General features: G+C 36.9%; 1 protein-coding gene across 1 annotated transcript; it reads right to left on the reverse strand.

Annotated features, from left to right (window-relative positions):
- Window positions 1–861: 861 nt before the first annotated feature.
- On the reverse strand, window positions 862–5649 carry LOC139839845 (lipoxygenase 1, chloroplastic-like). Its single transcript, XM_071830017.1, has 8 exons — window positions 5175–5649; window positions 4728–5008; window positions 4020–4257; window positions 3593–3928; window positions 3012–3205; window positions 2612–2913; window positions 2070–2333; window positions 862–1951 (listed from the first exon to the last, which is right to left on the reverse strand). The coding sequence occupies exons 1-8, from the start codon at window positions 5551–5553 to the stop codon at window positions 1195–1197; spliced, it is 2751 nt and encodes a 916-aa protein (XP_071686118.1). The 5' UTR covers window positions 5554–5649; the 3' UTR covers window positions 862–1194.
- Window positions 5650–15618: the final 9969 nt, after the last annotated feature.

Below are 15618 nucleotides of genomic sequence, written 5' to 3' on the forward strand. Positions count from 1 at the left end.
CAAGGAGTTCTTTTTCAGTAGTTGTGTAATTTGTTTGTGCTCCTTGTAATGTCTTACTAGCGTAATAACAAAAAGCTTCCAACTACGCAACCCAGAAAAAAGAAGAAGCAAACAAGCCTAACACAATTACTCAATAGTGTCCTTGTCATTCATATCTTTCATTAAAGAGCAAAACCGATCTAACTCCGAACTCGAAACACCTAGCGAATCCCCCTGTCCTCTTCATCGTCATTTAGACGAAACACCTAGCGAATCCCCCTGTACATCATTCTTTTTACGCGAGCCACAAATTAAACCACCTTTGATGGCCCAACCGCATCCGTCCCAACAAAATCGATACCCCTCACTTCATCAGTCGCTGCAACAACATTGTCCACATCAACAACAAGAACCGAACCAAAGTCACAACCGAAAACAACCGTGTTGCAAGATTTAGTTAAGTTTTGGAAACTAATACTAATGCTTATCTATAGCTTTTAGTAATGAAGAAACTATGTCCAAACTGCAATAAAAGTAATTAGCCTTTATTCCAAACATTCATACTCAGCATCCTTGGTTCTTTAGCGAGTTACTGTTGATACTGCGATACCATATTTTTAGACCCTAGTCATCAGATTGCTACCTCTATAATACACACTTTATAACACCATAATAATAAAAAAATATCACAAACTTCACAACATTTCTAACTCAGCATCTAATCTAAAGTTGCATTATCAAAATGAGGAGGACCACCAAAACAAATTATTAAGATCAGCACAATAACATGCGGTGTCAACTGAACAACTGAACAGTCAAAATCATACTCATTTTCTTCACGACCATCACGCCATTAAATGTCTTCAATTATTAAAGTAAAAGTTGAACACAACATCGATCATATCACGTTTTATTATTGGTGAAATATCTAATCCCACTTGTGCGTTATGCACAACAAACATACATACAACCTGACCCCAACTAACACTACACGACACCAGACAGAAGGCTGTTGTTTGACCTTTGAAGTCAAACCCGAAATGATCCTGGAAGAAACCTAACCAGGTTAACTTATTTTATCCCTAAGTTTTATACAAAGAGCACCCCCTTACATTCATTTAGAGCATTCTACTTTACACCTATATAACTAATTCATTAGATAATACAGTAATTAACTTACATACGGGGTCGATAACACAGAGTGCGTAAAAGTGTTCAAATCGATACACTGTTTGGAACACCTCTGCAAGTTACACCGGGCTGTGAACTAGGTGCAAGAAGTTCATATGGCAAAACTCCAGCCCCACATCGATTCTTTAAACGCCTGTCCCGATTCCTTCTCTCAATCTCCTTCTCTATCCTCTGAATCTCTGTCGAAAACCCGTAAAATGCTTCGACCATTTCTGCATCACCAGACCAAGTGTCGGGTTGTTGTCTCTCACCGATATACTCTTCATCCGGTGAGTGAGTAGACAATGTATCCACCACCGCCATGTACTTTGTCGATTGCAACAAACTTGGTAATGCTGATAAGAAGTATTTTTGTGGGTCCTCAAGGAAGCTCGCGTATTCAGGATCGTTTTCATCCGGAACCAAACGCCGCATTAACGGAGGTCGGTTCGGTACGTAACCACCATATGGGTATTGACCGAAGTTAAGGGCCGCATGTTGGGCTGACGCTAGCCAGATTAAGGTGGTCAAGATGCCAGTGAGGTCATCGGCATTGGACAATGTGGGCCACCAATTCTCGTGGCGGAGATCAGCATGGCCCACATTGATTGACTCGGCGTACCAGGCTTGGAGCTCTCGGTCATTGCAGACATGTGATGGGTCGGGGTAATATCGGCTTACATACGTATGAACCCAGTTTTGTATGGCTTCCCAGATCAAGAGCCCATCACAAGCATATGGGTAGTCTTCAATGAGAAGCTTTAGACCATGTCGTTGACTTGGGTCTCGAACCGCCATACCCCTGTATGCATAGTAAGACCAGACACAGTTAACACTTAACGTTAGGGTTGGTCAATGTGTCAAAATGGATAACTTTTGTAAGAAAATACAAAGAGTATCGATAATCTAGTTTTTGATACCTTCTGATGAGATCAGCTGGAAGCCCTTCCAAATCGAACCGCCACTGCTTGTACGCAGCAGCACTTATCTCCATGCAGTAGCGTCCAGGAGTAAAACCTTGCTCTATGACCCCATCGGCATTGATCAGGTTCTGGCGGGCCACGGCATTGATCTCCAGCGTGTATCTCATATGTGGGTCCAAGAGCTTATATATCGGGTGCATAGCACTCAATTGCCTATGTGCAGACAGTATAAATGGTTCCATAGTTGCATGTGTTCGTAACCTATATACATAAAGACAATTCAGTAACTTCTTAAGGCCGGTTCAGAATTCAGTTAGAGTTGGTGTTATTGACCCATTTACAATGGATGGCTGGGATTCAGGTTATGCTTTATCAGCAACAGGGTAAAATGAAAAGCTATGCAGCACGAAAACATGTCAAAAGTCAGCCAAAGTGTACTTTATTGTTTTGACCCATTACCCAATCCACCCGACTAGCTCATTTTGCCACCTATAAACTTAGTGGATAAACGTATAGAAAAGACGTTTTGGTCTGCTTACCAGTGGTTTGAAAGCTGGTGAACACCGGCATCATTAGAGCAGACATGAGCTTTGGCCAGTTGCCACGTCCAGTTGCTAGTGGCGTCTATTGGAGGTGTGACCACACGTTTACACTGTGAGCCAGGTAGAGCACGTGGTAAGCTAAGCTCGATTGCAATGGGCTTAAGTGTGCCTGATGGGTTCAAGAAAAAGACTGTACGCGTTGCGTACGTTTTACGCCCATCAAGTGCATTTATACGGTCCAGAAAAGGTAGGTATATGTCATGGTAGTCAATTATGAAGAGCTTATCTTCCTCAATAGCCTGTCAAACATGGACGATGTATTAGTTCATAAATACTCAATAATGAGTTGTAACTCATTAACAAAAGTTTAAATCACAAATAATACGAAGCCTAATACCTGCTGTACAGTCATGCCATTAAGATAACCCGATATGTGTTCTTCCTTGAGGGCGGACTCTTGTGGGCCATAGATTTCAGGTTCGAGTTGACTCACTGGCGGAAAAACTTTAAGTTTCTCGATGTTGATAGGGTTGACTCCCGCGAGCGATTGGCGAGCAAATTCATCATCACGTAACCATGAGAACCTGTCCTCTGCACATACAAGAAAATAATATAAAGTTCTACAAGTGTTTTGCATCTTCACAGTTAAAGTGGAGGTAGCATTTTTACACATTTACTAACGTGCGGGTTGATTCGGTAGTTTTGTGTCTAACGGGTCAAATAGGTAAAAAAAAAAAAAAAAAAAAAGGGGTCTAAAAGTCAGTCAAAGTATTATACTTATCCATAAAACCTTCTGGGTCAACATAATTTTGTTATAATCATATTTGATAGAAAACAAATAGCAAGTTGAGTAAAAGGTTTTCTCGGGTCAACCCAATCCGTCCAATACTAAGAATATTATGTTCTTTGACCCATTAACCAACCCATCTGACCATTTCACCATATGAAATTGAGTTATGGATCGATTGTGGTAGTTACTTGAAAGAATCTTGGGGGTATTGTATTTGAGAAGACCACCACCCTGACTAGACTCGTGGAGCCTGGTCACAAGATTTGGCAACCGAAGTTTCTTTATAACATCATCTTGAAGACCTAGTTTCAGCTGCACTCCTTCACTGTACAGACTTTCAATCTGCGAGAATCCTTTAAAGTCGTGTTTTTTGGATATGTTGGCCACCATTGAGGGCAAAAGATTATGTAGCACTGCCTTAAGCCGACTTGTTGAGAACGTATTTTGTTTTGACTCGTCGAATTGCTCATCTCTTGGAACATACAAAGGGAAAGGCTTCTCCACTCGACTCTCGGCTAATATATCTGTTTAAATCATGCCACAAAATTTAGCCGATAGTCAGTCTTCTATATATGGCACTATGTATGTATTAAGGATTGGTTAAAAATCACACACCGGTGTCAGTAGGTAAGCGGCCAGTGCGGCACCGCCTTGGATACGGGATTTTTGGACCTCCTAAAGAGGGTCTAATGAAGTCGGTTCCTCTGTCAGGGTTTCCAAGATCGTTGTAAACGTCATAATCATAAACTCTGTCTGATAACTTCCTCACTCCTTTTCCGTCACCTCTTAAAAGTTGTAATTCTTTCTCTCTTAGTAATTTAAGCCCCGCTGGAGTCTCATCAGGAAGATATGGCTGTTGTCAAAAGTAATATTAATTAATTAATTAATACTAATAATCAATCAATAATATAAGTACTAATGTAAGATTTACACATATTTAGATCTTAATGAAGTTGCTAATAATGATTATATGGAGATTCAGCTCAACCATCAATTAGATCACATCTCGTGTTACTAGTAAAGATGATTAAATAGTTAACCTTTATCAAACATTATCTAAGTGATCACATGGCATGTTCATTAACTACTACGTATATATTAAATTAAAGTAGTAATTAAAGACAAACTTTGAAACCAGGTCTGAGCTGGCAGTGAGACCAATATGATTTGACTGCATACCATCTTTTGGTTTGGTTGATGAATATTAAAATCAAGATTTGACCTTCCAAGATCAAACCTTTGAAGAGTTATCCTTGAATACCAAGAATTGCACTGTAAATGATGTGATTAAGAATTAAAAAAGACATACTTATAATTAATTACCTGATTAGAGAAGAAAATCCTGGGATGAGGATGATCATTAGTGGATTGAACCCAAGAATTGCAAGGAAAATAAACAGGACCACAAGCAAAACCTTCAATAGTGATACTCTCCAAATAAAACTCTTGTTGATGCTTGTTACTTATAGTAATTGCTCCTGGAATCCCAAAATCTGAGTCCACCAATATATCAGATGTATAATTCACCTTTTCAGATTTTAGATTTGACTTTTTTGACCAGTCCTTCAACACAGCTTCTTTGCTTTTCTTTGGTGCCCTGGTTTCTTCACCATCATAACAAAACAAAAATCATTATTTAAAAAAATAAATCAATAAAACAACTGAAAACCATATACCTACCTACATGCATACATTAAGTTCATATGAGAGGACTAATTTATACTAATGAAAAAAGCCGATTCAATAGGTTTAATCAAACAGGTAACATACTTGGATCAATATCATTGCTATAAAGCTCAAGAGCAACATTTCTTCCAATCTGATCAGTCAGAGCATCAATTTTTTTAACAAGTGTTTCTTTGAAGTCTTCTTGATATTTGTTCCGTACAGTCAACACAGCTCTAACATTAAAGGTAACAGCTTTTTCTGGTTTCACAAGTTTATTAGCTAAATCTTCACTGATCGCCGCCTTCACCAAAAGAGGAACCCTAACAGTTTTCTTGATTCGACCGGAGTTTGACCTGATGTTTGGGTTTACAGAAAACTGATTGTGGTGGTTATGGTTGATGGAATTAAGAAGAATGTGTGAAGGAAGAAATGAAGGTTTTTCAATGACAGAACGACCCATGAATTCTTTAGCAAGAGCCATTTTTTATTCGGGGGAGGAGAGGGTGTACAGTGGAAATGGAGTTGGAATGTATAAATTGAATAAATAAATATAAATAAGTACTATAAGTATAGAAAGAACAACAATAATATGGTAGCATGAATAAAGTGGGTTTGATGATGGTGATAGTGATTTTTATATTATACACAAAATTTAAAACCCACGTTTAAATTGGATTTTCTTTTTTCGTTTTTTGACTGAGAAAACATAGAGGTGGATTTGGGTGAGTCAAAACAGAGTTTGTGATGAATGATTAAAGAAAGACGCACCTACCAGGAAGGTGAATAGGTGAGATGGTGCCATGGTGGGTTGAAACTTGATCTAGATCACATGGCCACTGCGTGTCAGGTATGTTCGACTTAAAAGAAATACGAGGAACGGTATTTTCAATGGGGTATATGTCGCAACTGCAAAGAGATTATTAGAATTATAGAAAAACAATTTTTTTTTAAGGAAATAACATAATTTAATTTAAAATAAAATAAATCTGCTTATTTACCGTTGATTTAAACTCGCTTGTATTTGATTGATAGTGTGGCGATCCGGAAATTTTCGACCAAATTTAAAATTTATCTTTAAATAATTCAATGTTTCCGACACGATAAGCAAAGTCTGTGATCAAACCAAAATTGTTCGATCTGAGTGCAAGTGAATTAAAAAGAGAATTTAACCTTTGGAAGGGGTTCATTCGGATAAATGGGAGATGGATGTGGTGGTGTTGTTTGTCTTTTTCCGAGCTTCCAAGGTAAGCTACAGAAGAAGGTTAGTGTATGAAATGATCGGTTGATTGATTGGCCATCAAATAAGGCCAAAGGATGCTATTTATAGATTGATAAATGACGGTTATGCATGATAGCCATTATAATAGCACCCATGATCTGTAACTGCCACTAGAACCTCCTAATCATGCCTACAACTTATTCCACGTTCCTGAAATGTAGGGATGTGGTCCAGCTCAGCAATACCGGATCAACCTTGTAAATACGTCACCCTACCAATCGCGTGACGGCGACTTGAGTACATGAGTTGTCCGTTTGACTGGATATCGCGTGTGTTCCACGTGACACAGCTTTAGGTTCCCGGTAAGCTCGTGTGGTGGACGTCATGCGTTGCACGCGACCAGACACGTGACGTGATGTACGTCATTAAGTCCCTCCAGTTTGGTTTGGTACAAAAGGTATTTGTACGTGACCAAACTATGTGACTGTAAGCCTAATTATCGACACGGGTAAGTCATTCGAAATGATAGCATTTATGCATTATTAAATGATGATTAATCAAATTTTATAATGTTTAAATAACATCATGAGTGTTTCTGACACCGAAAACGTCCAATCAGCCGCCAAAATTACTGTTCCCTAGGTAAACGCCATCATTGTTACAGCTATAAAAAATGGATCGACGCGAATCGAACGGCCACGAAGCGATAATGGAAAGACACGTGTACGTTTCAGATTAAAGCCCATGGTTGAGGCCCACTCAAAGTATTTCCTATAAATAGGGGCTTTAACCCTTTTCATTTTTACTTACTCCTTTCGCACACAAATTAATATTTAATTCTGTTGCTGATCTTTCGTGTCTTGCTTTCTGCATTCGCGTACCGTTTCAATTATTAAAGAGGTTAGCCCATTAATAATGTCGAAGGCGGACATTGCTACGGAACGCAGTAACGTTACTTCAAATTTACTCGAGGATTTCATACTTGATTATCCTCCGCTTGCCGGATGGCATACAATGGTGGCGACGGACGAACAGCTCGCCCATAGGCCACCAACCGATCATTTTACGCTGTATATGAAAGCCATATCGGTTGGGAACCTACGCTTACCGCTGACGCCTTTCGTGGCATCCGTGCTGGAACATTACCAAGTTGGTGTTTCCCAGTTGCATCCTCACGCGTGGCAACGCGAGATTATTTTTGAAATGTTTTTCCGGGGGCAAGGCCGTCCGGCACTTTTGAACGTTTTTCGTGCGACGTTCAAATTGTCAGCGTCCGGCAAAGGCTGGTACACGTTTGAAAAGAAGTGCAATTTCACTTCAAAGAAATCCCCATCCCTTCATGACTGGAGGGATATGTATATATTTGTTCACCATGACGCGCTAGGAGAAGGGCATGCCCATCTGATCCCATGGCGTTTTACACGTTCTCCGGAGTTGTCTAAGACACCCGAGCTGACTCCGGAGGAAAAAGATCTCTTCAACTTTTGTAAGGACGCTGAGCTTGACATGCGTTCTTACCCCGACGTGATGCTAAAGCTGGGTAACGTTCAGTGTTACTGCCTTCAGCAAATAAAGTGTCAATGGTGATCTACAACGGAATGGGTATGCTCTTCTTGCCGTAGCGTTCTCGTAAGTTTTCTCGTTCCACCTATTTTATATTTATCATTTATGTTTTGCAGAGATGGATTTTGGTCAATCCATTCGTCGCCCGAGCACTGACGGACTCAAATTTAAAAAGGTGCCGGTGTCAAAGTTGCCGGAAGGTGATCCCCGGAAGCCGATGGAACCTGCCGTTGAATCTTCTACCACTGCCGCTACCGAAATGGAAGGCGGGGCTCAAACTCAATCTTCAACACCCATCACCAACCCTGAGCCGATATCCGTTGTCGCGCCGAATCCCCCTATTGGGCAAAAGCGTTACAGCCCCGCAACGTTCCTAGTTACTCCTGGGGGTAACAAAAGAGTCAAGACTGCCAAGGAGATAGCTGAAAGCAACTTGGAAAGCTTTCAGCATGAGCCCAGCCACATTGGGTATTATTATAATCCTGACAATAATCCTAACACGTCACCGAGGTCACAATGGCGGAAACTAATAAAAGTTATTTTTTCAGGGGGTCGGGCCAATCCTTCAGTGGTCAATATTGATGACATCTCTCACGTGAAACAACCCGAAAAGGTTGTCACGTTGTCAAGCTCTGGCACTGGTTCTGGCCATCAACAGTCAAGTCATCACAGCGGATCCCAGGAGCTTCCTCATTCTGTCGGACAACGCTGCGCGTCGAGCGCGTATACAGCATATTCATCAGGGTCTAGCATTGACCCGTGATGAGATTGTTCGTTCAAACAACGCCGAGCAGCGTTGTCGTCAAGCAGAGGCACTGGTGAAGGAGGTTGGCGATGAAGCCAAGATGTTAAGGGAGGAGATGGAGGGCCACAAGAAGGCAGCGGCGGAGGCGCAGCATGAAAAGCTGGTGGCGTTAAGGGAGGCACAGCGGGCTGCCAAGAACTTAAACATCGTTATGGATAAGGAAAAACAGGCCCTTGCAGACTTAGTGGTGTCCCAAAAGGAGTTGGCTGAGGAGAAGGCGAGCAAGGAGCTCCTCGCTACGCAGGTTCAAGAACTAACCGTTGCCCACAAGAAGGCAACGGATGATTTTCAACAGTTATGCTCTATGATTCCCCACATCTTCACAAAGGCCATCACGTCGCCTGAGGTTATGGGACCATTCGGCAGGCTACTAGATGCTGCCAAAAGTGTAGGGGGTTTAGAAATGTACACCGTCATGAATGAACAGGTTACTCTTCCAGATCCGCTACCAGACGCAGTCCAGAATGGTGTAGATCCGGACGCGTATGATAAGTATGACGCTGTTGCGAAGGAGGTGAAGGCGGTCAAGGTTCCTTTCATCGAGGCCATTGGGAGTCAGCCGCTATTGGATACGGACAAGATCGAACAGTTGATTCCCAAATAGTTTAGGGCCTTTGTAACTTTTTCTTTTTTGGATGTAATTGTAACCATTTTGTGAATGGATGTAATTATATTTGCCATGTTGCAATTATTTTCATTAATGTGTATCGCTTAGAAAGTATTCGTCACGCTGTCGTCGTCACGGTAGCGTGGTGTGTCAAGGTTATACTTGATAAATGTCATTACTTGCATGTATCTAGACCATGCCAGGATGCACGCGACGGGTACGAAACCCGAAAGCATCTCGTTACGGTGTCACTTCAACGTAGGTTCAACGCGAAGCGCCGTTCTTGCCGTCCGAAAGCTAGAATATTCTTTGTTCAAGGCATGTGCAACATATGAATGGGCTTATATTTACATTTTGTATAAAAACACCGAAGTGATGCCATAAATAGTTACGTAACGCATTAAAGAAACTGGAAAATGCATTAAATTCAAGTAAAACAAACCAATCCGTTGCGCATCGCGCTTACATATTCGTGATGATCAGTCACAGAATTAAAAGAAACATTGAAAATGGAAAACATAGTTCAACGTGCAAAATTTTTCTAAAAATAGAATTTCTTGAGATTGGTTGCGTACCATGTACGTGGCACGAACTTGCCGTCAGGCGTTTTCAAATTGTACGCCCCGTTACCGAGGGCGTCCACAACTTCATATCGACCCTCCCAGTTAGGTCCTAGCTTGCCAAGGTCTTCGACTCTGCTGGCATTATTATTGCGCCAAATGTAGTCACAGGGACGGAACGAACGTTCGCGCACACGCCGGTTGTAATACTTGGCGATTTTCTGCTTGTTAGCCGCTTCGTGTATCGCCGCCATGCATCGGCGCTCCTCTAACAAGTCCATGTTTTCCCTTAACTGTATCATATTAGCTTCCTCACTGAATTCCATGACACGTTGTGTCGGGACCGCTATTTCTGCCGGGATGACCACCTCGGAACTGTAAACAAGGCTAAAAGGTGTTTCGCGATTGCTTCCTTTTGGTGTGGTGCGGAACGCCCACAGAACCATTGGCAACTCGTCTTCCCAACCATTCCAATCCGTATTCAACCTGCCTCTGATACTGGATACAATGTACCTGTTAGTGACTTCAACCTGTCCATTAGCTTGAGGGTGAGTGACGGAACTAAACGTTTGCTTGATATTTAGCCCGTCGCACCAAGCTCGAAACGGATCGTGTGCGAATTGCTTTCCGTTGTCACTGAAAATCTCGTGTGGTACCCCGAAACGGCATACTATCTCTTCCCAAACGAAATTCACAATCTGTCTGCCCGTGATGCTTTTCAAAGGTTTAGCCTCAACCCATTTTGTAAAAAAGTCAACCGCTACAACATGGTGCCGTCCATCAGGGAACGGGCCAACCAAATCGATTGACCACTTGTAAAATGGCCAAGCCGATGTGACGGGTATCAACTCATGAGATGGTGCATGAATTTGTGGCGCATGGCGTTGACAAGAAATGCAATTCTTGATGACATCCCTAGTGTCACGGTACATGGACGGCCAGTAATTACCCAAACGCATGATTTTGCCTACAACGGTCTGAAACCCTGAATGCATTCCACAACTTCCTTCATGCACTTCCCTTATTACAGTTTCAGCCTCTTGTGGACCCACACAACGCAATAACGGACCCAAGAATTCTAACAACCCGTACTAATCCATCTGGACGAAGTCCATATCGATTACAAACGATTCACAATAGTTGATGTCATCGCGAGGTACTTGACCTCTATATGATACATTTTACAAACATTGCATTCGTTTTTAAAAGACAAACTTTCATTACATCGAAAGTTGACGGCATACATACCATTTCCTAATACGTCCAACTATAATTGACTTAGTAATAATCTTGATGAACTCAACGACTCGAATGCAACGTCTTTTGAAATATGTCATGAATGACTCCGAGTAATATCTTTAAAATGAGCAAATGCACAGCGGAAGATTTCTTTCATACCTGAGAATAAACATGCTTTAAAGTGTCAACCAAAAGGTTGGTGAGTTCATTAGTTTAACATAAATAATCATTTCCATCATTTTAATAGACCACAAGAATTTCATTTCCAGTTCTCATAAATATACGTCCCATGCATAGAGACAAAAATATCATTCATATGGATTGAACACCTGGTAACCGACATTAACAAGATGCATATAAGAATATCCCCTATCATTCCGGGAAATCCTTCGGACATGATAAAAACAACATCGAAGTACTAAAGCATCTGGTACTTTGGATTGGGTTCGTCGGGCCCATAGATCTATCTTTAGGATTCGCGTCAATTAGTAGATCGGTTTACTAATTCTTAGGTTACCAAGCAAAAAGGGGCATATTCGGCTTCGATCATTCAACCATATAATGTAGTTTCGATTACTTGTGTCTATTTCGTAAAACATTTATAAAAATTGTGCATGTATTCTCAGCCCAAAAATATAAAGGGTAAAAAGGCAAATGAAACTCACCTAATGTATTTTGTAGTAAAAATACATATTACGACATTGAATAATGCAGGGTTGGCCTCGGATTCACGAACCTATATTATTTGTATATAAGTTAAAACATATATTTGTAATTGAACAAATATATATATTATTATTAGTGATATAGTTTTTATATTAATAACTTATATATTTCATTATTTAATTAAATGTATTCATTTTATATGTTTTAATACATAATGTGTTAATATAGTTTATTTATGTGTATTAAGTATATGTTTATATAAATATCATTTATTTCTTAAATTATTGATTATACTAAGATAATGATATTAATACTATTAGATTTAATAATAATAATAATAATAATAATAATACAAGAAATGATAATTTTTATGTAAAGTGCTAATTTTAATAATACTACTTACTTTAATATTACTATTAATACTTATAATCATAAAATGATATCAATATTAGTAGTAATAATAATAATAGTCATATTACGTATAACCTTGATAATAACTATATTACTAATAATAATAACAATAGTCAATAATAATGGTAATAATAATAATAATAATAGTCATAATAATAATACTAACAATATTAATAATAATACTAATACTTAATAAATACATAACAATAATAATAAGTATATTACTAATAATAGTAACCATAACAATAATAAATAACAATAGAAGTAAAAATAATAATAATAATAATAATAATAATAATAATAATAATAATAATAATAATAATAATAAAAGTTATACCTCAAAAGAAAAGAGTGTTTAAAAAAAATTGGCACCGGCCGGGCTCGAACCCGAGACCTATCACTCGCCCGAATCACCTCTTAACCATCCCTCTGTCTCAATTTATCTATTATAACTCATATTCAATTTTATTTAACCACTGTTTCTTTATCCGTCTATCCTTCTTCTTCATCACTCGACAGAAAAACATTCCCCATGGTTTTAACAATAATTAATAAACTTGATTTAGGATTTACGAACAAAACAGAAGTGGGTTGGGGTGTTTTTGAATTTAACAGAAATTAAATTAAGCAGCTACAGTATCTTCAATGAACACCATACAAACTCAAACATCAAAATTGATTTTAGACCGTTTTGGATTTAAATTTCTACATGAATTAAGTTGGAAACACTTCCTATAAACTTTCTCCATCAACAGTTTATCTGGAAACACAAACACCAATTCAAATTTCGCGATGAACTCGACGTTTGACTTTTTGAAATCAAGGTTTGACTCCAAAAATTGGAACTCAATAGATTGAATTGGAACCTGAGATTTTGGAGATAGTTTGAATGAAAGATTCATAACAACTTTGCGTTTATAAATTTTTAAATGAAGCTCGAATCCAAATTTTGACTCATACTAACAAGAACAGAGGTATATCGATGTTTCAGTGTTTCCCCCTTTTTTTTTAACAGACGAGGACAATTGTTCTTGATATTGGATACTGGAGAGTGAAGTGTTGAACGTTTTTATCCATAGCATTATATCAATTGAATTATTATATAACGAATCATAACACAGTTTAATCAATCCGTGAAGAATAAAATAAATAAAGGTGGAAAAGATTTCAAACAGAAATTTTGGATTTTTCTGTGATGGCAATCAATTTTTATAACATAATTGGAGACAAAAGACTTAATCAGATTTAGTTGGATTGAGATATATAACTGTTTTGGATTCTAACTCAGGTATTATAAATTTTTATATAAATAATGTTCATAATTAATAATTATAATTATATTATTTAAAACACTAATAATAATAATATTATTATTATTAACAATAATAATAATAAGAATAATAATAATAATGAGATGATATTAATAATAACCATAGTAAAGATTTCAATATGTTTAATGATAATTAATAATAATAATATTACTAATAATAATATGAAAATATTACTAATAATAATAAGAATAATGACTAAAGTAATAATAATTTGAAATAAAGATAATAATAATAATAATAATAATAATAATAATAATAATAATAATAATAATACAAATAATACTTAATAATGATATTAATAATAACATAAAAGGAATGGTAATGATTATATTAATAATGATTTTAATTAAAAATGATAATTTTTAGTAATAATAATAATAACAATAAAATCATAATTTTTCTACTAATTAATAATGGTAACAATAATATTAGTAATAATAGACTTATAACAATTTCAATGTACCAAATTTTATATCTATATAATAATATAAATATTAATATAAATATTAATATTAACAATGAGTATTAATAATAATATTAGTATAACAACTATATCTAAATTATAATTACATCACTTTATTAATTATGTAATAGTTTTATTATATACGATAACATTTATTGACTATTTAATATTTATACATTTCCATATAATAATAATTATGAATAAAAATCATATATATATATATATATATATATATATATATATATATATATATATATATATATATATATATATATATATATATATATATTGTAACCAACTGTTCGTGAATCGTCGGACATGGTCAAATGTTAAATGATTATATGAACACAGTTCAAAATTTTTGAGACTTCAACATTACAGACTTTGCTTATCGTGTCGAAAACGTATAAAGATTAAGTTTAAATTTGGTCGGAAAATTTCCGGGTCGTCATAGTACCTACCCGTTAAAGAAATTTCGTCACGAAATTTGAGTGTGGTCGTCATGGCTAACAATAAGAATATTTTCCTGACGAATATGAGCTGATAAATAGATTTTTATTACTATAGTGTAATATGGATAATATAATTCGATTGCTCGAAGAGTACGAGTGAAGCTATCACAAAAGAGTGAAATAAATAAATGTAGATTCGTCATATCTTTTGACGTAGATAGGAATGATTTTCGGAGTTCAAGGGATTTAAAGAAAATCTTCGTAATAAGATTTGATTCTTCTTTAATCGAGGAAATTAGGATCCGCTTTAAATGCGATCATTTGTTTTGATTTTTCTGTCGAATATTTTACTATAAATCCACTCCCTTCATTTCCTTATTTTCATAGTTCACACCTTTCCCTCAATTTAAACTTTTTTTGTTTTCTTTTCTCGACTTTAAGTCAAACGAATAATGATCCAGAATTTGTGGGTATGAAGTTTCGGAATGAACATATTTAATGTTATAAGAAAGAAATCGTATAGCACAATCTTGATTGTTTAAATTACCAGAATTCAAGAGTAAAGACAGAACTATCAAGAAAAACATGTTCTTGATATGTTTATAGATTAGACAGAACGTAAGAGTCATGTAACATGGCATATGATGATGTTATGATCTGTGAATCATCACGTTTCATTAGAAACTCAGCATGACTTACTGTAATATAATCACGTTGATCAAGTGTCATTATATTATACTAACTCATGCATCAGTTCCCAACATTACTTCAATAACATTCATATTTTAAGCTCGAAAGTTTACAGAATATAGAAACTAACAGTTTCTATATGATGTAACACTGATAGCACGAAGAGATTAATGGTTTCAGATAAGAATAGTTATGAAAATATCTTCAGAAATATCGAAGATATTTATGATGATATTTTGGAATTTCTAAGTTCGATGGTTGATGAAGAAAAATTTTTCGCAAGATTTTAACATGAATTCGGAGCAAGATATTCTCTAAAGATTTCAACGAATCTAGAATTACCTGGATTCTTTGAATATAGGGTATGGTCCTTGTATTTGTCCTTGGTCTCCTTCAGAGTTAGCTCAGTACCAAATTTTCTATCAAGCATTCCCAACATTCCATTCTTTATTATCAAACTTTTGGCCGTTTAGACCATCTACAGTTTTGCTGTTTCCTCTGCATTTAATGCTACCATATATGAATCATTGGTCATCAATC

Source organism: Rutidosis leptorrhynchoides, chromosome 4 (assembly GCF_046630445.1).
Source record: "Rutidosis leptorrhynchoides isolate AG116_Rl617_1_P2 chromosome 4, CSIRO_AGI_Rlap_v1, whole genome shotgun sequence".
Classification (NCBI taxonomy): Eukaryota; Viridiplantae; Streptophyta; class Magnoliopsida; order Asterales; family Asteraceae; genus Rutidosis; species Rutidosis leptorrhynchoides.